The sequence below is a fragment of the Hakea prostrata genome, chromosome 9, assembly GCF_041222555.1.
Source record: "Hakea prostrata isolate BN-2017 chromosome 9, UWA_Hpros_2, whole genome shotgun sequence".
NCBI classification, from domain to species: domain Eukaryota; kingdom Viridiplantae; phylum Streptophyta; class Magnoliopsida; order Proteales; family Proteaceae; genus Hakea; species Hakea prostrata.
The window spans coordinates 58,030,564-58,058,320 of NC_142608.1; the positions used below are offsets into that span (position 1 = coordinate 58,030,564).

At 33.7% G+C, this 27,757-nt stretch overlaps 2 protein-coding genes and 1 long non-coding RNA gene across 4 annotated transcripts; 1 reads left to right on the plus strand and 2 right to left on the minus strand.

Annotated features, from left to right (window-relative positions):
• Window positions 1–170: 170 nt before the first annotated feature.
• LOC149005736 (putative peptide/nitrate transporter At3g43790) lies at window positions 171–7,552 on the minus strand. Its single transcript, XM_089169152.1, has 17 exons — window positions 7,025–7,552; window positions 6,574–6,614; window positions 6,409–6,469; window positions 6,219–6,321; window positions 6,009–6,111; window positions 5,854–5,907; window positions 5,687–5,749; window positions 4,376–4,425; window positions 4,178–4,253; window positions 3,867–4,058; window positions 3,418–3,505; window positions 3,158–3,243; window positions 2,950–3,057; window positions 2,707–2,751; window positions 2,506–2,594; window positions 1,856–1,899; window positions 171–773 (listed from the first exon to the last, which is right to left on the minus strand). Exons 1-17 carry the CDS (start codon window positions 7,173–7,175, stop codon window positions 649–651), a joined length of 1,479 nt encoding a protein of 492 aa, XP_089025278.1. The 5' UTR covers window positions 7,176–7,552; the 3' UTR covers window positions 171–648.
• Window positions 7,553–13,696: 6,144 nt separating this feature from the next.
• Window positions 13,697–21,884, plus strand: LOC149005737 (putative 12-oxophytodienoate reductase 11). Of its 2 annotated transcripts, none has more exons than XM_089167694.1 (6): window positions 13,697–13,796; window positions 19,974–20,038; window positions 20,261–20,401; window positions 20,501–20,631; window positions 20,742–20,891; window positions 21,095–21,884. In XM_089167694.1, the coding sequence occupies exons 1-6, from the start codon at window positions 13,749–13,751 to the stop codon at window positions 21,685–21,687; spliced, it is 1,128 nt and encodes a 375-aa protein (XP_089023820.1). In that variant the 5' UTR covers window positions 13,697–13,748; the 3' UTR covers window positions 21,688–21,884. The 2 variants fall into 2 exon arrangements, with proteins under 2 accessions (XP_089023820.1, XP_089023819.1); XM_089167693.1 differs by lacking the exon at window positions 13,697–13,796 and adding an exon at window positions 14,644–14,723 and having other exon boundaries at window positions 19,923–20,038.
• Window positions 21,885–22,845: 961 nt separating this feature from the next.
• LOC149005738 (uncharacterized) lies at window positions 22,846–24,651 on the minus strand. The gene is made up of 3 exons (XR_016175692.1): window positions 24,481–24,651; window positions 24,315–24,377; window positions 22,846–22,926 (listed from the first exon to the last, which is right to left on the minus strand). It is a non-coding gene; the product is annotated as an uncharacterized LOC149005738 (long non-coding RNA).
• Window positions 24,652–27,757: the final 3,106 nt, after the last annotated feature.

A 27,757-nucleotide genomic window follows, 5' to 3' on the forward strand; every position in this document is an offset into this window, starting at 1 on the left:
ACAACTTACTGCTGAAATGCATGACTATGCTGCCATCTCATCGTGTTGAAACCAGGAGAATGTTCTACTGACCATATGCCCTTGGGAAGAATAAGTACAACTAGTATTTTTTTTACAGATGGATGAATCTTAGAACTGAATTTAAATGGTCTTAAGTTCTATCCAGTTAATGAGTCCCAAAATCTACTCTGACAAGCCATTCACCATGCCTCTTTCTTAATTGGAAAAATGCTGCAAGATTAGAAGAGGAAAAGCTTTGTAAACTGAACATATCTGTGCACTTCTTGATGACCTTTATTTTCATATACAGAACCATAGGTTCTCAAAAGTACAGGATGAAATTCACTGAGCTGGATAATGCTTGCTCTTGGACATTCTACCAAAACAAAACCCTGCCCTTGCATATCTATTGAAAAAGAATAAAACTTGCTCCTGGACATTCTATCAAAACATAAGACCTGCTCTTGCAGCAAAAAAAAAAAAAAAAAAAAAAACTTGCCCCTGCAGTCATGGGATTTAGAACCAAGATGACAGCAAATTAAGCATCTCCAAAATAGCGCTTTTCACTAAAGGGCAGTGGGTAGAGAGGAAGACCGGAAACGAACTCTCGCTCAACGTATGGTTACAGGAGTCATCCATTTGCTCCATTCATAAAGTTGGAACCTTGCCTTTAAATATTTTCCACTCACGAGGTGGAGGTAGGAATGGCTTGAAGGTCATCAGCACCCCAACAAAAGTTATTATGTTTAAAACAAAGAATACCAAATGATCACCTGCAATTCAGTAAATTAATATTGCTCAATTACTCAATTAAAAAAACCTAATTATATACTGCAAAAATTCAGGAAATTGACTCTATTTTTTTTTTTTTTTTAAATTATGTGCTGCACTAAATAATTTATGTTTTCACAAATGCAAATTATATTACAAGATGAATTGCAAGGGAAACTATCTCCTCCCTTCTAGTGGTCTGAAACAGCCCTTGGCCTCTCAGACCACATCCTTGTTCTAATTTCTTGGTCAATAGGACTGAACTTATCAACCAAATTTCCCCTTTTTAGGGTTAGTCTGAGTTTTTTTTCCCTCCAAAAAGTGGAGTACCCAGTGGACAAGGAACCCCACTGCAGGGTCAGGGGAGGGTTCCAAAGAGACTGTTCCCTAACTTGAACCCAAGAGACCATAGCCATTGAATCAATGCCTGACTACACAAAAATTAAATCCTTAGCTTCTGATTTTCAATCAAAGTTTTGTACAGTTGCCTCTTTCAGAAAGATAATTCGTGGGCTTCTGCTTTTTATATCATAGAAAATTAGAAAATGGAGTGTCATAGGAACAAGGACAGATAAACAGGGTAAAAACATAATCTAACAGAGAACAAAGAATCAAGTGTACTCAACTTGAAGCCAATAATCTAAAATTCTATACCAAAGAAAGTAATTAATTGATTCTTGATGACTCATCAAACATTCCAAATGATCTAGGCTGTTGGATTACTAAATCAGAATCTTTTCGATCATCTTCTTTAAGGATGATAGCACTCTGGTGACCGATCTGTTATTTATTTAAGTTTTAGAACTGCCAACCTTCAACTTCAATTTAAATGGTGATCCAGAATGGATTTGACTTACATAAACTGAATTTGAAACATGAATCATGTAGCTGAAGCTTTAGTTGGATCATGTGATTTATCATATCTATTGACCTAAAGATTCATGGTTGTGTTTAAAGAAGTTGCATTTAATAAATTCCTGTTCATACAGAAACTACATGATCTGAAAATTTCTACTCTGTTCATGAAGAGGTATTTTGATATTGCATTGTACTTTGGTACGGAGGAAAAATTAAGACTTCATACCTGGAAGGAAAGAAGCATTCAGACGCTTTTGTGCCCATGAAAAGCTGCAAAAATAAAAAACTGTTAGTAACTAAATGCACAATGGAGAAAGAATATAAGACAAAGCTGTAGGAATCTACACAAGACTAAGTTCTAGGAATCTATTTCTTTATCTCCTCATGAATCTTATGTTCAGCTCAGTAGGAAAATTTTTCCCAACTCTAAAAACTAGATGTATATTGTTGATTCTTTTGAGCATTCCCCTTTAGGGATTCTTTATCTTTATCAACACTGACTTGGGTGCAATTGGTACACTCCAAAAGCCTCTAACATGTTTTACCAGGTATGAACTTCCTTCCTTTCGGATTTTGATTCACAAAACTCATCAATTTTTTAAGCAAACCAAAGAAGAGCTAAAAGTAACATTAAAACAAATATAATGACTTTGCAACCATACAAATCTTTTAATCTCAACATGCATTTGGATGTCTTGGTTGTATGATATTGTTTTGTTAACCTAGTTCCACATTTTATTCTATCTCCATCTGTTAAAAACCAAGTTTCAATGAGGTAAAGTTCCATTTTTATTTCTCTTCTGAGAGTGACTTTCTGCCCAAATCATTTTTTACAACAGTTTAATAGTTTGTTTTTCACATAAAAATAAAACTTACAGGACACCTCCCCCTGCTGGACCAAAAGCTTTGAAAAGAGACATTAAAGTCATAGAAATTCCATTGGCTGCTGCTCTTTGATGCTGGGGCTGCCATATGAATATCAGATATGAATTTTCAGGAAAAAAGAAGAAACTCAAAAACAGAAAGAGAAAGAAGCTTTTTTAAAAAAGACATAAGGTCAAGGAAAGTGAAACATACCACAGCAACATTCTGCAGAATAAATAATCCAGTGATGGTGGATACCTAATTGGAATTAAAGTATTAGGTGGAACTCTCATAAGCAAAAGTGCTATACCATTCATTAATAACAAGAGTAGTGCACGGACAGAACAATTCCCTTATCTTGATTCAATAAATGAAGAGAGATTGAACATTATATACATATGCATGTACCTAAGATTAAAAATAAAAGGATTAGAGTCAAGTTTAAGTAGTACTTACAGATAGAGCATTCTTGAATATGCAGACAACATTTAGTATCAAGTGGCGACTAACCCCCGATAAACCAGCAATAAATGGGAAACTTTGTGTCAATGGAAGAGATAAAAGCTGTAAAATTGAAACATCAATAAAACATGGAATCAGAAGGTACACAAAGACTGCAAATGGAACCAAGCTTTGAATACAAAAGAGAAAGTTGAAAACATACCGCTGAAACACGAGTAACCATTACTGGTCCAAGGCTCTTCTCAAAAGGTGGGAATACAAAGAATTGAAATAATAGAAGACCGAAACCTGTTGACAGCACAAGTAATAAGAAAATCAACCAGAATCCGAATAAAGAATAAACCACAGAGAAAGAGAGATACGAAGAAAATTTGAAAGAGAAAGAAAAAAAATTTATGATTACAAACAACCACATAAATCAAAATTATCATATCTTTCAGAATTATATGGATGCCTAAATACCTGAGATTGCAAGAACTTGACCAACTGCCTGAGATGTAAAGCTCAATCCTCCATACTTGCTATCACTGACAGCCCATAGTGAGAATATCTGGAAAGCATAAGTGTTCATTTTGTAAGGTATGTTGATGAAAGCGTATAAGAAAATTAAAACCCCCACAAATATAAGAAATATCTGAACTAGAAATCTACAAATAGACTGAGATCTACATAAAGAGAAGATTTAAACTTTTTTGTCATTTTACCCTTATGTATTCTCCAATGCTAGTGAATAAGAAGGTTTAAAATAAATACAGATTTGCTTATAAATGTAACATGTGGCAGAAAAATATTTGTGAGTATAATAACGTAGGATACCTTCCTAATAAAAATAGAATACGAGGGAAAAGAAATAGTAAGCACCACATTGAGAACATAAATAGATGAAAACAGATTCAAAGAAGAAAACTCACCTCTGAGTAAGCCATCTCATGCAGTGAGAAAACACAATAGATAATGATGGTTGACATTAAGGGCCAGTTCTTCAAAAGACTTTCATCAGTACTCGACGTCTTATTTTCTTCAGTTTCTTTGATAGCTTCTTTCTCATCAGATCCATATGGAGGAGTTTCATCATTTTCTTTGGGATGCATATGCAAGGTTTCCTACAACATAATCAAATATTTTCAAGTTATCAAATAAAAGCTAAAACAGAATTTATTAGTCTTCATTCTAGTACTAAGAAAGTAAGAGGAATTAAAACTGTCTTTAAAAAGTAACTTACTGGAAGCCAGAAACAAGCAACAAATACACATCCTGAAAAGATTGATATGGCAAGGCACGGTAAGAAGTACGGATACCTACAGAATATAGCCTAGAAACATTAAGCATGACAAGGTACACAGGATAAAAAAATAAATAAATAAATAAAGGGGGAATGATTAAGGGGAAGAACTAGCAAAGTTTAAGTACTGTGACACACCTCCCAAATAGTGAGTCTTTAGAAAAAATGTGCGGGAACTTCTCTGCAGGCTAATATACCATGACAAATTCAAAGAACTTAATCAGTAAAGTTAATAAAATATTTGATGAGTCAAATATAAAGAGGGAAGGTGGAGATACTCCATAAAAATTTTCATGTTTAACTTGAATGGTCTAAAATTGAAACCATGATTATAGATCATATATCAGACTGATTAAGAACTAAATAATTAGGTCTTCTTTATCTTTCTGCATTTTTCATTCACCACATGTGAAAAACAAAGTTAAGAAGAAAAAAACAAAACCAGAATCTGAAGAGCATCAGTAGCTTATAAATCCTTCTAGGGTGGACTTTGGCTTAGTCATAAAAAACCCCAATGAAAGATAGATAAATGTCTCTTATAAAATATGAGCACAAAATCCAATTAGAGCACAAACTTACATTTCTCTTACCCTAGTCACCACTACTTTGGTCATTACTTTTGAAGTGTTGTTCTGTAACAAGCTCATAATGTTCACTAGAACATCTGTGGATATTATCATCAGCTTGATGAAATAGTTTCAGGTCCTATCAGAATGGGTCGTTCAAAAGAATTATCCCAGTCTTCCATCAAATACTCTGTTTTTCATGGATAGTTGGGTTCAAATGCCAACTCTTCATTTGCTTACTGGCTTCATACAATTCAGAAAATCCAACTTCCATACCTATTCAAAAACTGTTGAAAGAGGGAAATCTTATATGTATTACCAATTAGATTTGAAGTTGGACTCAAGCTACTCTACCAGCATTATCTCAGCCATCCTATTCCAACTCAATATTAAACCTCTCTAAAGCCAAACAAATCCTTAATAAGAAGAACCGAGAACCCTTACTACACTATAAGGCTAAGTTTAAATCTGGTTCTCTTCGCCTGGCTTCCAAAATGATTCAGCTTTAATTGGCAATCTCGTCTCTTGGTTACTTGTGTGGTTTTCCTAGATTATCTTGAAGTCATCAGAAGATAAAGGGTTCAGCAATTCTAACTAGTTAACAATTTTATACCCCTTGACACTTGCTGTTCAAGAATTTCATATTTAGAAGAGTTTTTTCTTGCTTCATGACTTTCTCTCTTGCCCAACAAGATTGATCTTTTCTTTTCCCCCCTCTGTCCTATCTATCAGTTATCTTTCTGCAACTCTCCTTCCCCCACTTATAATCTACTTTCCTAGCCCTACAGCAGTAGTGTCTTCCTTCTCTTCTCCTTTTTTCTCACATAGTTACTGTAGTATGAAGATGGATATGAATATAGTTCATAGCAAAACTAATCCATACCTGTGCAAGATAACCTCCAATAGCTGGACCAATAATCAGTCCTATGCCTCTTGATGTACTAACCTGAAAAAATCGAGTTAACACATTACTCTCCATAAGGATAACTTTAGAATAAAACACAAGAAAGAACAAGTTACTGTTAAATTCTAAGAAAGAAAGTTCCATACAACTGATTGTCCCAAAGCACGGTATTCTTCTTTGCAAATCTCAGCAGCATATGCCTGGATATAGCCAAAAGACAATGTTTATTACATGAATATTAACTTAACAGTTCTTACACTGATCAAATCAAAATACTTTTCATGATGTAAACTAGGCTTACCCTGATTGAACCAAGTACACAATTGAAACCTCCAAGAATAAACCTAGTGATAATTGCCATCCAATAATTTGAACTAAGCCCAAAGAGTGTGTTGAATATAAGCCTGACACAGATACAGTTTGCTACTTGTTAACATTTGGCAAATCAATTCCTATCTATTAGATAACAGACTGCAAATTGAGAAAAAAACCAAGCATTCAAACCACTAACACAGAAAATGTCCCGATCATAATTATAGGTTTTCGACCATATCGATCTGCTGCCATTCCCCATAGAGTAGAAGTTAAAGCTCTTCCAATCATAAACGAAGATCCTTTAAAGAAAAAAAAAATTACACTATTAGGATAATATTCTTATGACCAATATTTAAAATTCATATCACTGTTGCACAAAACATTACCAACAAATCCTGCATAGAAACCGATATCTTCCACCTTTTTCGCAATATGGAGGTCCCTAATCTGCAAATGTGTTGTAAGATACAAATATATTAATTACAAATTATAAGTTATAATGCACATGGAAGGAAAATTATTATGCAAAGTTTTAAGGGTAGCATACATACCATGAAGTATAAGAATGGAAAGAGGGATGCAATTGGCAAAGCTGAAAAAATAGTATAATTATTAGAGCATTACAGCAGAAAACAAGCTAATTTGTTTAACCTATAATTCTCTATTGAGTAAAGCAAAACATAAGGGAAAAAGAAAAGAATGCAGGGGTGCTTGATTCTGTTCAGATTGCAATTTCAGGAACCAAACTCAAAATAGTTTATATGTTTAGTGAATCAAAAGAAACCATGACACCATCCAGCCCCTCATTGATGCTACAAAACATAACACTAAGCAATTTCTACATTCCTGATGATCAATACCAACACACTATCCAGAAACTATTATTGCTAATGCTGGTTCAGTAGTCTATGCTCGTCGGTTAATAGCTGAAACAGTCTGCAAACTAGTCATGGAACAGACACAAAACTCAATAAATAACAATCAGAACAAAGCATTACTCACCGGTGCATAAAGAGCAGAGCCAAATGAAGGAAAAGTGCTTGAAAGGCACACCCTTTTGAGCTGCTTTCATACGCTCTGTCCTACAACCAGGGCAGTTTTCATAGTAAATCTTCTCCAATAAGGGTTCCCTGATACCCTCTCCCTCACCCATTAGAAACCACAAAGAAAGATACAGAAACACCAACAAAAAGCACTCCCTGAACTCTCTCTCAAAAACCCGCTTGAGCTCTGCTACTGGAACAAAACCTGCACTTCAGATGAATATAAATACCATCCCAATCTTACAGTCTCAAAAAATGGGTGAATATCTCTCAGTACCCAATAACCCACCAAACAATTTGAATTGAACTACCATTAAATAAGAAAGAACCGTATTATCTACAGTAGAACTATAGAAAGATTTAACAGAACCCAGAAACTGTAGATTGAATATGAAAGACCCACAAACACGATAACAACACAAAGGGAATAAATTATAAATCAAATTAACTTGCAAGCCGCTGATGTCGAATGGGTAAAGCCAGCCAGCCATTCCCCAGTTTTGTTCAAGTCACAAACACGTGATGATTCGTTCATACAGGTTGTCTCTTTCACCTAATTAGTAAACATTTTCCAACAAACAAGAAAGCGCTGTTCGGTATTGACTTGTTAAACCCAAATAAGATAAAATCTCAATCGAACCAAAAAGATGATCAAATTATAGAAATGGAACCACTTAATACATGTATTTTTATCTATTTATCTATTTATCTATCTATTTTGAAAACGTGAGATCTACTTATAATAAGGATGATATTTTCTCAATTTTAATTAATGGTGCTCTGTGATGTCTGGGGTATTTTTTTAGATTCTTAAAAAATAATAAAGGTAAAAATAGAAAACAAGAAAAGATTGAGATCTCTATCCTTAAGGCTGTGTTTGTTTGCAAAGGTGGGGTGAAAAAAAATGGGTGGAAAAAAAAAAATGTGAGTCCCATGTGTAGTGGGGGTGAAGGAGAAAGAAAGGAAAATATTTTGTGAAAAAGTGATAGTAGTGAGTCCCACTATTTACTTTTTTCAACTTTCTTACAAAATCCCACCAAATATTTTGTGTTTTAAAATGGTTTGAGATGGGAAAGTTGGACTACTACATCACCAGACAATCTTCATTTTCCCACCCCAGGCAACCAAACAATCTAACATTTTGGGATTTAAGGAAAAAATAAGAAATCACTAAATAGCCATTCGAATTGTATGGAATCACTAAGCACTCATTGGGTGGTGCAGGATATTTTTAATGATATTCAGGAGATCAAACAGAGATTTCACAGGGTTGTGTTCGTCCATCATGTCCGTGAATCTAACATGTGTGCTGATTTTCTTGCTAACTTTGCTACGGCTTCTTCGGAAACCGTCTTGGACCCTTGTAACCTTCCACGTGGCTTGTCCGAACTAGTTTTAGAGGACACTCGTGGGAAGCGTTATCAGAGGATGTAATCTCTTTTTCTTTCTAGTTTCTAACTCAAAGCACATTTTATCAAGAAAAAAAAAAAATCTACACTTTTTTCAAGAATTTTCCCACCCCACCTTTATTCCAGTAAATAAACGCAACTTAAGGGTAGAGAATTCTTTTGGAAAAAAAAAGAAAGATGAGACTTACGTTTGTGTTCCTTTGTGTTTAAGCTTGACTCTCAAGATTCTTTTATTAGAGAATTCACATGATAGTTTTGCTTATATTTCAATTTTCAAGATGATTAAATGTATTTGTCTAGAAGTTTGTGTGGATAATATACTTGACATTATGACTGTTATCCTCTCTTTAGTTGAGGAACTTTCTATATTCTTTGCCTTGACCTTTCAGCTTTGTAGGTTCAAGTTTCAAAATAAATGGTGACTTTTCTAAATAAAATATTATTGTTTATTTATAATTTCATGGGGAATAAGAAACCAATCCTAATTTGGTTTAAAACTGATTTTGGTTCTGATTCTCACTCAATGAATTTGGATTAGATCCTATATAAATCTCTTAGTCTTGACATAGTGGATAAATAGGGGTGTAATGGTGCAATTTGGAACAGTTTTAGACTGGGTTTAACAGTTTTGAGTTGAGAAACGTTCAGCCTAAGCACGGCCGACCCGTTAGGAAAATAACAGTTTTTAGCCAATTTTTAGTTTGGTGCAGTTTGGATTTGAAATGACTAACTGTTTAGACTAAACTAAAAGACTTTGAAAACAATTAAATTATAACAAACTATATGACAACAATGTTATATAACAAAGTAAAAAGGAAAATCATATATTTTACTAAAATCAAGAAAAATTTAACACATATGCACAGTTAGATAATTTTGTTGACAGGGCATGCTCTTCTTTATTATTATTATTATTTTAATTTTATTTTAAAATCATTCATAGGATATAATTGGTTGCAGTTTAGTTTTAGGCTAGTGAGGGCTCCGGCCCCCTTAGTCCAAACACAACCCATTAAGATTTGGTTTGAGCTGATTCGAGATATAACGGGCCGGTATGATTCGATTTTAACGATTTGAGTTATAAATTGACACGGTGACACCCTATGGATAAGGACTCTCCAAAAATCTTTCGTACTATAATTAAAGGCTACCTTCTTAGATATTTTTTTTTAATATTTGTTTTCATTTTCAACTGACTGTATAAGGACCACATAATTAAATGCTTGAGTTTGAACCTTGTTCTTGAAATGCACGAGCCCAATTAGACATTCCCACAATAAAAATGATCATAGAATAAACTAATTCTTTATTTAAAAAAAAATTAAGATTCGCGTGAATCAATTTATATAGAGCTTAAATACATCCTTAAGATACTCATATAATTATTTAAATATATAGTGAAAGTTGGCGTCATGTCATATAATCAAGCCGTGTTCTTTACAATTTGATAATCAATCAAAATATATTAAATTAAGAAATCCAACCGTTGAATTATTTTCCTTAAACCACAATTTTGAAAAAAAAAATTAAAAATTAGATTAGGACATTTAATGCTAATGATTTAAATAATCCAAATATCATCTCCGCCAAACGTTTGAGCTGGTTTAACGTGGGGATGATGCCCACTTGGCATGATTGCATAGGAGAATTTGGAATCAATTTCACATGCAAATGAGAGGTACATGCACGTACGACAAATCAGAGTTGCATAGAGATTCACAGAAAAAAAAGAATCTAAATTAAAATAAATCCAAAATGATGCTTGTACGTCTCAATTATGATTTAAATAAACCTGAAATAAAATTTTTCTTGAAACAATGAAGAACACGTGATTCTGTATTATTTCTTAGAGCATTTATGATAAGTGTCTTTGAGTACATTAGAAAAAAGGTTAGGCATTATTAATAAAATAAAATAAAGTATTAGAACGTTTCTCTCTCCACCCAAGCCAATAATTCTTTTTATTTATTTTTTTTTTTTTTATACATAAACGGGGTTAAAAAACCCAAATCAATTTAAAGAGAGCTGGTCAAACGATCCACCTGAAGGAACTCCTCTATACCTTGAGGGGGTTTCTGAAAGAAATGCGTAGGAGACTCCAATGTTGTTGTTCTTTTCGCCATCCAATCGGCAACCATATTTGCTTCTCTATTAGTATGAGTAATGATGATATTTCCATGCAAATCTACCAACTCTCGAATCGCCACAATAATCCTTGTCATCCTTCCTTGATGTTGAGCACTCAGTTTCAAGCCAATAATTCTTTATTATAAAAAATCTTCAATCCAACTTTATCGCATAGGGTCAGATGAATAATGGAAAACTGGTTTAATTACAATCGCTAGATGAAAAGACTGAAACGGAATTAGTTTGCTTAAAAATAATTATAATAGAATCAGTCTCATTCAGAAGATATGATTCTTCTCTATCCGTAGATTGTAATTAAACTAATTCATGTATCGTTCATCCGATGGTAAAATATACAGACAAAAAGCAATGCAAGACTGAAAAGATTTGAATCTTAAAATATGATCCTCAGATCACGCAGTGTTAGGTTGAGTTAGACCTGTAAAATATTCAACCTAGGAAGAACAAGTAATGACTTATTATTCTTAAATGTTGATGAAAAGTGCAGATGATAAAAGAATTCTTTCTTTTCTCAGTATTTTTTTTTTTTCATTTTAAATTTTGATATGAAATTAGATTCAATCGAACCAATCAGCTTTTGGATCTATGAAATTATAATAATTAAATATATATAAAAAACAAGTGATGATTTTTTTTTATATTTATTAATCAATGATGGGTGATTATAAGAAAATTCTGTCACATGTCAAGGGGGGAAAATATTATTTATTGACAGACATCGACTTTTCCTATCACATGTAAAGTGATAAGAATCGCAAGATAAGGTTTTCAAAATTTCAAGAAACAAAATTGTTATAACATATTGAAAACTCAAGTTGATAAGCTGTCATTTTAAAATTGTGTTTCAGAAATAAAATTAAAATAAGTATTTCTTTTGCAATGATTTAGGCGTGATTATGTTTAGTTCTTCGACGTGATTAATAAATAAAAAAAATCTATTTGTTTCTCCCATGGTATCTATAATAAAGATTAATAAAAATACATCATCATTTTTAGGAATAAGATGCTTTTAGATTTTTCTGATTTTCTTTCTTAACTAGAAAAATGTTCAATTAAAAGGTTAATTGAGTGCTAAATTTGTTGGTGCCTGTTGTTGCAGAATTCTGATCCTCCTGGTCGATCGCTCGAACCTGCAAAAACATGTTCAACCGGTGTGGTCGAGTATCGTCTCTGACGGACAAGTCAGTTCACTCTAACACAACGACTAACCTCTCTATCCCTCAATATCCAGTTAATAGAATAACTAAAGAGTGCATACCTTATGTCGATGGTTACATGTGTTTATTTAGTTCTCATTGATCGATTACCTGTGGAGTTCTTGTTTAAAGTTGTATCAGGAATATGTCTCTCTTAGGTTAGTTGAACTCCACTCAAATTGTATTGATAGAGTTTGATACGGACTCCTCCTCTTACCTCTCGTGGCTCCTAATCTTATCCCAAGAGTTAACTCAGGTTCGTCTTGAATCATGGTGGTTTGGTTGGACCGAATGTTCGACCAGTGCAAATCCCCGTTCAACCACAACAGTATCTCATATCTCTGTTAAAGATCTAATGAAGTTGGAGAAAGAAAATCCAGAGAGCATTTGGGTATTTTGGTCAATAAAAATAACGATGTCTCCTTAGTATGCCTTTTCTAGATCTTTCTTTTTTGACAAAGAAAAATACACTTTATTAAGTACGTAGAAAAGTAAGAGACAAAGCCCTTTGGCTCCTGTTAGATCCAAAACTAAAGTATCTACAAGGGGATGAAACCCACCAAGACTTTGAAAGTCTCAAGCTCAAAGCCCCCTTTCGCTAGAAGATCAGCATCTCCGTTCCTAATACGAGGTACTGATAAAAGGCACCAGAGTTGAAATTAAAAAGCAAAGTAAACATGTCTTATTTTGTTGTAAGAAAAATAAACGTGTCTTTAACTACTAAAGAAGTAGCCCAAATTGGGCTATGGACAACAAACTTAGATAAGGCACCAAATATAGATAAGCAATCTGAGTACACCATAATCTATCCTATCTCCATCGCACTAGCAAAAAGCAAAGATCCCAAACACTTTCTACCTCCGTTGTTACAACTAAGAAGGTGAACCCTGCAACACACTAAACTGTAATGAAGCAATCATCAAACCCTTATCGAACCCCCCCACCCCCCCCAACTATGTTTTGGTGTTGTTTTTCAAGCCCCCATCATCGAACACTATGTCAATATGTTCAACAGGAGTTATGAACATACTTTAGATTCCTATTAACAAAGTTATGATCATTCTCAATAGCTATTTGGAAATCATGCATTGCAACTACAAGATTGGGATCTTTACGCTCAAAGACGGTTTTATTTTGAGTTTTCCACACCTACCAAAGCAAATGTAAATTTCTTTTTTGGTTAATCTATATTATAATTTTGATTCCATTTTACAAACCTTGTGATTTGAAATCCAGATTCAGGTTCATAAATTAGCATATGGTAAAACAAACAATTCGACTTTAACACATAAGAGACCAATGTAAATTCTCCACAACTTGAATGGAGTCGTGAATTCAGGCTAGATTCATAGATGAAGTCTTTCATTACAAAAAAAAAAAATAAAAGAAAAACAAAAGTAGATGAGCTGTCCACCTTTTTAAATATTTTTATTTTTAAAAGCACATGTATGGATCAAGAATGGAATAAAATAGAAGAAGATGTTGGCAATCAGAGCTTATGAGTTATCAAAATGAAATCAAAGCGATAAGTTGAGTGATCTATGAGCCATCATGTGGTCCTAGCTGTGGCTTTGTAACTTATGATTAAAATTTTCAATCTTAAATCTGACCAACAATTTATAAAAGACAAATCAAACATGGGTAGCAGGTTTTGATACAGATTTGATGTATCCGAATGAAAAGATTCCTTTTTTAAAATAAGGTGATGGTTGCTGATCAGATCTAGCTAGTAGCTTAATGACAGTTCATGAATCCAGTATGAATAATTAACCCCTGAAGTATTGATTTGTATTATCAGTTTAAGTGCGGGTCTTCACTAAGTTTTTATGTATAAATAACTAGCTTCCCAGCATTGATTAATATCAGTTTCATAAAGGTTGTTAGTAATTAAACTGAACTAACTCTTCTTGATTAGAGATTAAGAGCCAGAATGAGATCTGGGAATGCAGAGAAAGTGGCTGAGGCAATTGCAGTGGAGGTTTCATCCCACTTCTCACACTATGGGAAGGTTCCAGCTCAAGCACAGGTTTGTGATGGTCTCCTAAGTTCTTCTCAGTTCCTTAATTTTCTCTGAGTTTGGTCTTTTGAGCTTTTCTCAGTTCCATTTTCTTCTCTATACCTGTTTAACTACTAGGCTGTGTTTCAGTGTTCGTAAGTGTGTGATAAGTCAATGTTTTAATGGTTTCATGGAGAATTCTTTCTTGGGTGGAGGAAAAAGATTCTTATTAATCTACTTATGATCTTTTTCAGAATTATTTTAGCACCATTGACAAGATAGAGATCTTACCACCACATTCCTCAGCCTCATGCCGTTGAATACTCTGCCAAAAGAACCACCGAAGGAGGACTGATGATAGCTGAAGCCACTATAATTTCCAACGACAGTCGAGGGTAAAGTTGTCCAATAACAGAAATTTTCAATTAAGTTTGTATACTTTTTTTCATATTAATTTGCTAATTTCTGCTGTTATCTCTTTAATTTTTGTGAAGATTTTCAAATATACCTAGTATCTGGTCAAAAGAACAGATTGATGGTTGGAAACCAATTGTAGAAGGTGTTCATGCAAATGGTGGGATTTTCTTTTCCCAGATCTTTCATGTTGGAAGAGTTTCTAACAAAGGTACATATCCTGTTAGCATTTTTAGTTTTTCTTTAGTTCTTCTAAAACTTAGAAATTTTTTCTCTACTGCTGATGATATTTTACATGTACTAATTTATTTACTTTTGCAGTTGCTCTTGATGGGGAGGATCTAGTCTCTTCTTTAGAAAAGATATTGAAGCCAATTATTAGGGCCAATGGTGTTGATGTTGCAGAGTTCACACCTCCTTGCCGGTTAGCAACAGAAGAGATTCCTCAAGTTGTCGAACAATATAGGATTGCTGCAAGAAATGCCATGGAAGCAGGTAAAAGATTATAATTCAGTATGTAAGGTACTTGACCGATATGTCCAAAGCTGATTAAATATATTAAATCAAACTCTTAACCTATCCTATATTACTAGTGCCCTATACACTAAATAGAGTCATAGTATATATGGACATTGAAAACATTTCCAAGAAAATTGAAGTTTCGATTTTGAATGGCTGTAGGGTTTGATGGAATAAAAAAATAGAAAAGAATAACAGATTCTCTATCTGCAAGGGTGGGGGATTCTTCCAAGGGGAAAAAGAAAAAAGAAAGATGAGACTTACATTTGTGTTTAAGTGTAGGAAATGCTTTGACTCTCAAGATTCTTTTATTATAGAGCTCACATGATAGTTTTGCTTATATTTCAACTTTCAAGATGATTAAATGTATTTGCCTAGAAGTTTGGGTGGCTAATATACTTGACATTATGACTCTTATCTTCTCCTTGATGAGCAACTTTCTATGTCCTTTTGCCTTGAGCTTTGTAGGTTCAAGTTTCAAAATAAATTCTCACTTTCAACCGAAAATAATTTTTTAATTTATAATTTCATGGTGAATAAGAAACCAATCTTAATTTGATTCAAAACTGATTTTGGTTCTGAATCTCATTCAATCAGTTTGGATTAGATCCTACATAAATCCGACTCTAGACATGGTAGATAAGTAGAGGTGCAACGGTACTATTTGGAGCAGTTTTGGGCTGAGAAACACTCAGCCCAACAAAGCCCATTAAGAAAATAATGGTGTTAGACTGGTTTTGATTTAGTGCAGTTTGAATTTGGATTGACTAACGGTTTAGATTAAATTAAAAGAGTTTGAAAACAATAGACTATAACAAACCTTGTGGATGCAAAAAATCTCCGCTGGGAGACTCACCCACCATAGCCAGGTGTGCGATTCGGGTCGAACACCGGATTAGTCAGGGCAAAGCCTTGAAAACCGGGGTTGGCAAAAAATAAAATAAAAATCATATATCTAATTAAAAAGAAGAAGAAAAAAAAAGACAATACATATGCACAACTAAATAATTTTGCTAGGAATATTGCTTGGAAAGGTAATAACTACATACACTTTAAAAAGCATTCGAAGTGCAACTATAATCAAACAATTTTTTATCGTAATACTTGAACAAGAAGAATGTGCCCGACAATTTCAAATTCTAGCACCACCTTAAAATCAAAATATATGATTATTTTTTAAAGATCTCGTAAATTCATAACACAAGAGAAACATATAAACAACGTAATTATATTATAAAATAAATAAATAAATAAACAATTACCAAACTAAGATATCCAAAGAAGTTTTTCGAAAGAAAAATACACCAAACCAGCAACCCCAAAAAAAAATAATTCATAATACATTAGCATAACTAATACATAGAGCTCATACAATAGTAAACTTTGTGACCGCCGTTTTCTCTTTTTTTTTTTTTCTTTCTTTTCTTCTTCTTTTTTTTCTTCCTTTTCTTCTTCTTCTTCTTCTTTCTTTCTTTTTTCTTTTTTTTTCTTTTTTTTTTTTTTTCCTTTTTTTTCTTTAATTTGTCATTCATAAGAAGAGAGTGGTAAAACTATAAATCGGGTTATAATGGATTGTGGTTTGGTTTTAGGCTAGTGCAGACTTTGCTCCTCTTAACCTAAACACAATTTATTAAGGTTCAATTTGAACTGGTCCGAACTATAACGGATCGGTGCAATTTTTATTTTAATTGTTGTAGTTGCAAATCGACACCGCTATGGATAACGACTCTCCAAAAATCTTCACTAGTATCAAATATAGGACAAAAAGATTTTAAATTGTATTTGTTCAACCTCCGTAGATGTTTTTTTATATTTATTCTCATTCCCCATTAAGACTTTATAAGGACCACATAATTAAATGCACGAGTTTCAACCTTCTTCTTGAAATGCACGAGCCCAATTAGACATTCACACAATAAAAAAGCTATTTCTTTTTTCTTTTTTAAATTGAGATTCGTGTGAATCAATTTATATAGAGCTCGAATATATCCTTAAGATACTCATATAATTATTTAAATATATAGTGAAAGTTGGTGTCATGTCATATAATGAAGCGGTGTTCCTTTACAATTTGATAATCAATCAAAATATATTAAATTAAGAATCCAACCCTTCAATTATTTTCCTTAAACAACAATTTTGAAAAAATAATTGAATCAGTCCGTTTCAGAAGACATGATTCTTCTCTATCCTTAGATTGTAATTAAATTAATTCATGTACCGTTCATCCGACGGTAGAACATACAGACAAAAAATAATGCAGCCCTAAAAAGATTTGAATTTTCAAATCTGATCCCCAAATCACGGGTGAATTTTTTATTCAGTGTTAGATTGAGTTGGACCCATAAAATGTTTGGTTTATGAAGAATAACTAATGACTTATCATTCTTATACATTGGTGATAAAAAATTCTTTCTTTTCTTTGTATTTTTTTATATTTTAATTTTGATATGGAATTAGATTCAATCGAACCAATCAGCTTTTGGATCTATGAAATTATAATAATTATATATATATATATAAAGAACAGTGTTGATTTTTTTATATTTATAAGTTAATGATGGGTGATTCTAAGAAAATTCTGTCACATGTCAAGAGGGGAAAATATTATTTATTGATAGACGTCGACTTTTCCTATCACATGTGAAGTGGTAAGATAAGGTTTTTAAAATTTCAAGAAACAAAATTGTTATAACATATTGAAAATACAAGTTGATAAGCTGTCATTTTAAAATTGTGTTTCAGAAAATAAAATTAATAAATATTTCTTTTGCAATGATTTATGCGTGATTATGTTTAGTTCTTCGACGTGATTAATAAAAAAGTATATATTTTGTATTTGTTTCTCCCATGATATCTAATAAAGATTAATAAAAAAATACATCATAATTTTTAGCAAAAAGATGTTCTTATATTTTTCTGATTTTCTTTCTTAACTAGAAAATGTTCAATTAGAAGGTTAATTGAGTGCCAAATTTGTTGGTACTTGTTGTTGCAGAATTTTGATCTTCCTGGTTGATCGCTCGAACCTGCAAAAACATACTCGACCGGTGTGGTCGAGTATTGTCTCTAATGGACAAATTAATTCACTCTAAACACAACGACTAACCTCTTATCCCTCAATATCCAATTAATAGAATAACTAACAAATGCATACCTTATGTTGACGGTGATATGTATTTATATAGTTCTCATTGATCGGTTACTTGTGGAGTTCTTGTTTAAAGTTGTATAAGGAATATGTCTCTCTTAGGTTAGTTGAACTCCACTCGAATTGTATTGATAGAGTTTGATACAGACTCCTCCTCTTACCTCTCGTGACTTCTAATCTAATCCCAAGAGTTAACTCAGGTTCGTTTTGAATCATGGCGGTCTAGTCGGACTGAATATTCGACCAGTGCAAATCCCCGTTCGACCACAACAGTACCTCATACCTCTGTTAAAGATCTAATTAAGTTGTAGAAAGAAAATCCAGAGAACATTTGGGTATTTTGGTCATAAAAATAATGGTGTCTCCTTAGTTTGCCTTTTCTGGATCTTTCTTTTTTGACAAAGAAAAATGCAATTTTATTAAGTATGTAGAAAAGTAAGAGACAAAGCTCTTTGGTTCCTCTTAGGTCCAAAACTAGAGTATCTACAAGGGGATGAAACCCACCAAGGCTTTGAAAGTCTCAAGCTCAAAGCCCCCTTCGATAGAAGATGAACATCTTTGTTCCTAATACGAGATATTGACGACAGGTAGTAGAGTTGAAATTAAAAAGCAGAGTAAACGTGTCTTACTTTTTTGTAAGGAAAATAAACGTGTCTTTAACTACTAAAGAAGTAGCCCAAATTGGGCAATGGACAACAAACTTAGATAAAGCACTAACTATAGACAAGCAATCTGAGTACACCATTATCGACCCTATCACCATTGCACCGGTGAAAAGCAACCATCCCAAACACTTTCTGCCTCTATTGTTACAGCAGAGAAGGTGAACCCTGCAACACACCAAGCTGCAATGACACAGTCATCAAACCCTATAATCAACCCCCCCCCCCCCCCCCCCAAAAAAAAAAAAACTATGTTTTGGTAGTTGTTTTTCAAGCCCCATCATCAAACACTGTCAATCTATTCAATAGGAGTTATAGACATATTTAGAACACAATAGAATCCTATTAAGAAAGTTATAACCATTCTCATAGATATTTGGAAATTATGCACTGCAACTACAAAATTGAGATTTTATGCTCAAACATGATTTTCTTTCATTCCCATCCCAGTACGTTAGAAGTTCTTAATCCAAAAAATATATATATATATATATATATATATAAATTTTTGTTATTAATATATATTATAATTTTGATTCTATTTCTAAGGTAGATTCCAATTTATAAACCTGTGATAATTTGAAACCCAGATTCAGGTTCATAAATTAGCATATGGTAAAACAAACAATTCGACTTTGATACATAAGAGACCAATGTAAATTCTCCACAACTTGAGTGGAGTCATGCATTCAGGCTAGATTCATAGATGAAGTTTTTTTTTTTTTTTTTTTTGATAGGAAAAAAGGAAATTGAATAAAAATTACGTCAAATAATAGTTACAGATGCTGTAAATTGTTCTTTTACAGTCATCTTGAAAGGTTGCTGCCGTTTTGGCATACCCTTCAAAATATATCTGGAGCATTAGATTTGTGAAAGGTTTGTATTCCCACATTTTTGTCGCTGTTGTCAACTCTAGTAGAATTGGCAGTTTCCGAAGAGTCCATTTTTTTCTTGAAGGGCATAGTATGATAGATGAAGTCTTTCATTACAAGAAAATAAAAGAAAAATAAAAGTAGGTGAGCTTGTTTACCTTTTTTAAATATTTTTCTTTTTAAAAGCATATGCATGGATCATGAATCGAATAAAATAGAAGAAGATGTCGGCAATCAGAGCTTTTGAGTTATCCAAATGAAACCAAAGTGATAAGTTGAGTGATCAATGAGCCATCACGTGGTCCTAGCTGTGGCTCAATCTTGAATCAGCTGACCAACAATTTATAAAAGACAAATCCAACATGGGTAGCAGGTTTAGATACAGTGCTTCACTGATTTGTATGTATAAGTAACTAGTTTCCCAGCATTGAGTGATATCAGTTTCATAAAGGTTATTAGCAATCAAACTGAACTAACTCTTCTTAATTAGAGAGTAAGAGCCAGAATGGGATCTGGGAATGCAGAGAAAATGGCAGTGGAGGTTGAAGCCTCTCCTATCCCACTTCTCACTCCTCACACTATGGGAAGGTTCCAGCTCAAGCACAGGTCTGTTATGGCCTCCTAAGCTCCAGTTCCTTAATTTTCTCTGAGTTTGGTCTTTTGAGCTATTCTTAGTTCCATTTTCTTCTCTGTGCATGTTTAACTATTGGGTTGTGTTTTAGTGTTCATAAGTGTGTGATAAGTTAATGCTTTAATGGTTTCATGGAGAATTCTTTCTTGGGCTGGAGGATAAAGATTCTTATTAACTCTACTTTTGATATTTTTCAGAATTGTTTTAGCACCATTGACAAGACAGAGATCTTACCATCACATTCCTCAGCCTCATGCCGTTGAATACTATTCCCAAAGAACCACTGAAGGAGGATTGATGATAGCTGAAGCCACTGTAATTTCCAAAGGCGGTCGAGGGTAAAGTCGTCTAATAAAAGAAATTTTCAATTAAGTCTATATGCTTCTTTCCATATTAATTTGCTAACTTCTGCTGATTTCTCTTTAATTTCTCTGAAGGTTTTCACATACACCTAGTATCTGGTCAAAAGAACAAATTGATGGTTGGAAACCAATTGTACAAAGTGTTCATGCAAAGGGTGGGATTTTCTTTTCCCAGATCTTTCATGTTGGAAGTCTTTCCAACGAAGGTACATATCCTGTTAGCATTTTTAGTTTTTCTTTACTTCTTCTAAAACTCAGAAATTTTTTTTCCGTAACTGATTATATTTTACATATACTAATTTATTTACTTTTGTAGCTGCTCTTGATGGGGAGGATCTCGTCTCTCCTTCAGAAAAAATATTTGTTGATGGTACAGAGTTCACACCTCCTCGCCGATTAACAACAGAAGAGATTCCTTCGATTGTCGAGCAATTTAGGATTGCTGCAAGAAATGCCATGGAAGCAGGTAAAAGATTATAACCTAGTATGTTAAGTACTTGACCTGTGTATCAAAAGTTCGAAGGCTGACGGAACATGTTAAATCAAACCCTTTAACTTATTTCATACTAAGCCGATGCCTCCACACCAAATTGAGTCCCATTAGGCAATTAACACAGCATATAGCTACTTTTCTAAGAAAATTGAAGTTTCAGTTTTGAATCGTTGTAGGGTTTGATGGAGTTGAAATTCATGGGGCTCATGGATACCTGCTTGACCAGTTCATGAAGGATGAAGTGAATGACAAAATTGACAAATATGGTGGAATCCTTGAAAATCGTTGCAGGTTCCCACTAGAAGTAGTTGAAGCAGTTGTGAATGAAATTGGAGCTGAGAGAGTTGGAATGAGGCTTTCTCCCTTTGCCGGTTACAAAGAGTGTGGAGATTCAAACCCAGAAGCTTTGGGCCTTTACATGGCTCAAGAACTAAGCAAATTCGGGATCGCTTATTGCCATATGATTGAACCAAGGATGATTACATCTGGAGAAAAACATGAAGTTCCTCACAGTCTTCTACGTATGAAAATGGCTTTCAGTGGTACTTTTATTGCTGCTGGTGGTTATGACAGAGAAGAAGGTAACAAAGCTGTTGGTACCGGTTACACAGATCTGGTTGCTTATGGCCGTTCTTTCATAGCAAATCCTGATTTGCCAAGGAGATTTGAGCTTAATGCTCCACTCAATAAATTCATTAGAGAGACAGCTTATATACAGGACCCAGTTGTTGGTTACACTGATTATCCTTTTCATGAAGAGAAAGCTTAGAGCTGCAGCACTGGACACCATGGAGAAGCATTGATGAAGGAGATCTCAGTCACACTAGGAAGTTTCTCTTTGAAGTTCTTTCTCTCCTTGTGTTTCTTTGTCTTTTTCTTCCTTAAGATTGGTTTCTGTTTTGATTTTATCCTATAATAATAAAGGGTGCCTTTATCTTTGGAAATTAAACCGAACTCTTTACCACAATTGTCGGAGTTGCAAAAATGGTACGTATGGATTTGTTTCCTCTGTTGAATTTTGGATAGAGCAAATTCAGTTAAAGTCCAATTGTAGTTCGGTTATAGCCCATTTATGGTAGCCCGGTCACAAGTCGACACCAACATGCCCAAAATGGCCTTGGACTGGATTAGACCATACGCTAAACAGGCTGTAGTAGCTCCAGCCTTTAGGAGCAATAGGCCCAATTAGGCCCAACTAATTGACACCCTTGAATTAATTCATGTCTTTATATAAAGAAGTCTGGATCAAGGTTTTAAGTATCGTGTATCGACAATGTATTGGTTGGACGATTTTAAGAGACGTTTCTGTTCATATCGTATCGTATCGAACATACATGTTGATGGGTGAATAATAGAATAGAAATTATCAAAATTCATATGAAAGTAATATAATTTAAATAGAAAATAGTAGACTCTATCTTGAGAAAGAAGGAAATGGCCATAAGAACAAAAAAACCATCTTTCAATTGAGAGGCTTGTATGTCCAATCTATTATTTTGCAACGGTTAGTCACATGGCTTGCATATTGCCCTGAAGTAGTTCATGCCTTCAAAGATTCAAGGTTTCACCTCACATCTTTGTTCAAATTGGTGTCAAATGCATCTTCTAGTACATGTCCAAAGGCTTAAGGGGTTTGGAAGTTGTTTTCTTCGACATAGTACATTCTTCAGTTTGAATATTAAGTTCCCCTAAGTTTTGGAGTTGTGCAAATCTAGGAAATTTCTCCTCATGTACAAGATTGAGTGTCAATGAGTGAGCAAGTCACAAATAGTAAGAAATGCAAGAGTCTGTTGCTTGTCACAAGGCGTTTTTTTCCCTCTTTTGAGTTGGATCTATACTTATGGGTATGTATAATTGTATATCACATCGAATCGTTATGTATCAGTGAAAAGAAAAGAAAGAAAAAAAGAAATGATTTAGGGTAAAGAACTAGAAAAATTTAAGTAATGTGATACACCTCCCAAATATTGAGTCTTTAGAAAAAAATATGTGGGAACTTCTCTGCAGGCTAATATATCATGATAAATCCAAAGAACTTAATCAGTATAATTAATAAATATTTGATGAAGCAAATATAAAGAGGGAAGAAGGTGGAGATACTCTACAAAAATTTTCATGTTAACTTGAATGGTCTAAAATTGAAACCACGATTACAGATCATATATCAGACTAATTAGGAACTAAATAAATAGGTCTTCTTTATCTTTCTGCATTTTTCATTCACCACATGTAAAAACAAGTTATGACGATACCACCCATTACCAAATATGAAATGGAAAAGAAGAAGGGGGAAAGGAAAAAAATCTGGAGAGCATCAAGTAGCTTATAAACTCTTCTAGGGTGGACTTTGGCTTAGTCATAAAAAACCCAATGAAGATAGGTAAGTGTCTCTTTATAAAATATGAACAACACCACATCCTACTACTAGAGCCTAAACTAGAGAGCACTGAGAAACATATAAACCCTTTTTAGGGAGGACTTTGGTTTAGTCATAAAACATCCAATGAAATATGAGCAACACCAAATCCCAGTGCAAACTTACATTTCTCTTACCCTAGTCACCACTACTTGGTCATTACTTTTGAAGTGTTGTTCTGTAACAAGCTCATAATGTTAACTGGAACATCTGTGGATCTTATCATCAGCTTGATGAAATAATTTCAGATCCTATCATAATGGGTCGTTCAAAAGAATTCTCCCACTCTTCCATCAAATACTCTTTGTTTTCTTACTGGCTTCATACAATTCAGAAAATTCAAATTCCATACCCATTCAGAAACTGTTGAAAGAGGGAAATCTTACATGTATTACCAATTACATTGATTCGAAGTTGGATTCAAGCTACTCTACTAGCATTATCTCAGGCATCCTATTCCAACTCAAAATTAAACCAGTCTAAAGCCAAACAAATCCTTAATAAGAAAATAAGAACACAGAACCCTTACTACACTAAAAGGCTAAGTTTAAATCTGGTTCTCTTGGCCTGGCTTCCAAAATGATTCAAATTGCTTTAATTCACCCATAGCAGTCTTGTCTCTTGGTTACTCATGTGGTTTTCCTAGATTATCTTCAAATCATCAGACGTTAAAGGGTTCAGCAATTCTAACTAGTTAACTATTTTATACCCCTTGACAGTTGCTGTCCAAGAATTTCATATTTAGGAGAGTTTCTCTTGCTTTATGATTTTCTCTCTTGCCAACAAGATTGATCTTCCCCCCTCCCTCTCCTATCTATCAGTTATCTTTCTGCAACTCTCCTTCCCCCACTTATAATCTACTTTCCTTGCCCTGCAGCAGTAGTGTCTTCCTTTTCTTCTCTTCTCCTTTTTTCTCACATAGTTACTGTAGTATGAAGAGGGATATGAATATAGTTCATAGCAAAACTAATCATCCATACCTGTGCAAGATAACCTCCAATGGCTGGACCAATAATCTATCCTATGCCTCTTGATGTACTAACCTGTAAAAATTGAGTTAACACATTACTCTCCATAAGGATAACTTTAGAATGAAAAACAAGAAAGAAAAGTTATTGTTTAATTCCAAGAAAGAAAGTTCCATACAACTGATTGTCCCAAAGCACGGTATTTTTCTTTGCAAATCTCAGCAGCATATGCCTGGATATAGCCAAAAGACAATGTTTATTTCATGAATGTTAACTTAACAATTCTTCCACTGATCAAATCAAGATGCTTTTCATGATATAAGTTAGGCTTACCTGATTGAACCAAGTACACAATTGAAACCTCCAAGAATAAACCTAGTGATAATTGCCATCCAATAATTTGAACTAAGCACAAAGATTGTGTTGAATAGAAGCTGACACAGATACAATTTGCTGCTTGTTAACATTTGGCAAATCAATTTCTATCTCTTAGATAACAAACTGAAGATTGAGAAGAAAACAAAGTATACAAACCACTAATACCGAAATGTTCCGATCATAAATATAGGTTTTCAACTATATCGATCTGCTGCCATTCCCACAGAGTAGAAGTTAAAACTCTTCTAATCATAAACGAAGATCCTTTAAAAAAAGAAAGAAAAAAACAAAATTACATTATTAGGATAATATTCTTATGACCAACATGTTGAGATTTATATCACTGTTGCACAAAACATTTCCAACAAATCCTCCAAAGAAACCGATATTTTATAACACAACCGATATTTTCTGGTTCAGTAGTCTACGCTCGTCGGTTAATACTGTGTCATGGAACAGATCGACACAAGCCAGCATCACAATAATAAGTAAATAACACAATCTAATGCGACCACGGAACCCAAACTAGCATTCGACCGCAATTAAGCCATCATGATATCAATTTGTTAATTAAATCAAACAAACATCACCCAACTCAATAAACACCATCAGAACAAAGCATTACTCACCAGTGCATAAGGAGCAGAACCAAATGAAGGAAAAGTGCTTGAAAGGCACACCCTTTTGAGCTGCTTTCATACGCTCTGTCCTACATCCAGGGCAGTTTTCATAGTAAACCATCTCCAATAAGGGTTCCCTGATACCCTCTCCCTCACCCATTAGAAACCACAAAGAAAGAGTACAGAAACACCAACAAAAAACACTCTCTGAACTCTCTTTCAAAAACCCACTTGAGCTCTGCTGCTGGAACAAAATCTACACTTCAGATGAATTTAAATACCATCCCAATCTTACAGAGTCAAATATGGGTGAAATATCTCTCAGTACCCAATAAGCCACCAAACAATTTGAATTGAACTACCATTAAATAAGAAAGAACCGTATTATCTACAGTTGAACTATTCCAGAAAGATTTAACAGAACCCAGAAACTGTAGATTGAATATGAAAGACGCACAAACACGATAACAACACGAAGAGAATAAATTATAAATCAAATTAACTTGCAAGCCGCTAATCGAATGGGTAAAGCCAGCCAGCCATTCCCCACTTTTGTTAACTCACAAACACGTGATGATTCGTTCATTCAGGTTTTCTCTTTCACCTAATTTGTATTAATTTTCTAACAAACAAGAAAGCGCTGTTTGGTATTTAAACCAAATACGATAAAATCTCAATCGAACCAATAAGATGATCAAATTATAGAAATGGAACCACTTAATACATGTATTTTTATCTATTTATCTATCTATTTTGAAAACGTGAGATCTACTTATAATAAGGATTATATTTTCTCAAACACTAATTAATGGTGTTATGTGCTGTCTAGGATATTTTTTTCAGTTGATGCAGAATTCAGTCCTCCTGGTCGAAAGCTTGAACCTGCAAAAAGGTGCTCGACCGTGTGTGGTCGAGTTTCGTCTCCGACGAACAAGTTAGTTTAGACGAACTAAGGAAACTAGCTCAATCCCTCAATGTCTTCAATAACTTAAGAGTGCATACTTGATAATGATGAATATGACTTAAGAGTGCATACCTGATAATGATGAATTATATGAGTATTTATAGATCCTAGGAGATTTACCTTAACTGTGCAGTAATGGAGTTCGAATAAAACTTTGTCATTGTTACTAGCTTCCTGAGGAGAGGAATCTTATCCGACAAGACAATATTACTTGGATTGTAGTTGTGGAGTCCGATCTGGATTCTAAGAATAACCCGACTTGATCGGAATCCTTATCCCTATCTTTAAGGAGGTTGGATATGATTCAAATTGTATACCTTATTTAGTGCCTTCGCTTTATTCATGGTCCGACCAAGGTTTGATCGGTCCAATTCTTCTTTGGTTGACCTAGACAGGTCTATTATAAAATATCCATAACAAGATCCTTAAAAAATAATAAAGAAAAAAATAGAAAAGAAGAACGAATTGAGATCCTCCATCTTCAAGGGTAGGGGATTCTTTGAGAGGAAAAAAGAAGAAGATGAGACTTACCTTTCTGTTTAAGTGTAGGAGATGCTTTGACTCTCAAATTCTCTTATTATAGAGCTCACATGATAGTTTTGCTTATATTTCAACTTTCAAAATGATTAAATGTATTTGTCTAGAAGTTTGTGTGGCTAAAATACTTTACATTATGACTGTTATTCTCTCTTTGTTGAGGAACTTTCTATCTTTTGCTTTGAGCTTTGTAGTTTCAAGTTTCAAAATAAATTCTCACTTTTCAAGTGAAAACTATATTTTTAATTTATAATTTCATGGTGAATAAGAAACCAATCCTTATTTGATTCAAATTTGATTTTGGTTCTGACTCTCATTCAATCACTTTGGATTAGATCCTACATGAATCTTACTCTAGACATGGTAGATAAGTAGGGGTGTAATGGTGCAATTTGCAGTAGTTTTGAGTTTGACTTAATAGTTATGGCCCATTAAGAAAATAACAGTTTTGGACCGATTTCGATTTGGTGCGGTTTGAATTTCAGTTTGACTAACGGTTTGAACTAAATTAAAAAACTTTAAAAATAATCAGACCATAACAAACTATAAGACAATTCTACCAAAAAAAAAAAAAAAAAAAAAACAATAAAACAACAACGTTATATAACAGAGTAAAAATGAAAACCATATATCTAACTAAAAAGCCAAAAAAGACAACACATATGCACAACAAGATAATTTTACTAGGAATGGTTGCTTGGAAGGATAAAAACCACAGACACTTTAAAAAGTATTTCAAGTGCAACTATAATCAAACAATTTTTTATCGTAATACTTGAACAAGAAGAACGTGCTCAACAGTTTCAAATTCTAGCACCACCTTAAAATTAGAATATATGATTTTTTTTAAAGATCTCGTAATTTCATAACACAAGAGAAACATATAAACAACATAATCACATTATAAATAAATAAATAAATAAACAATTACCAGACAAGGATCCAAAAAAGTTTTT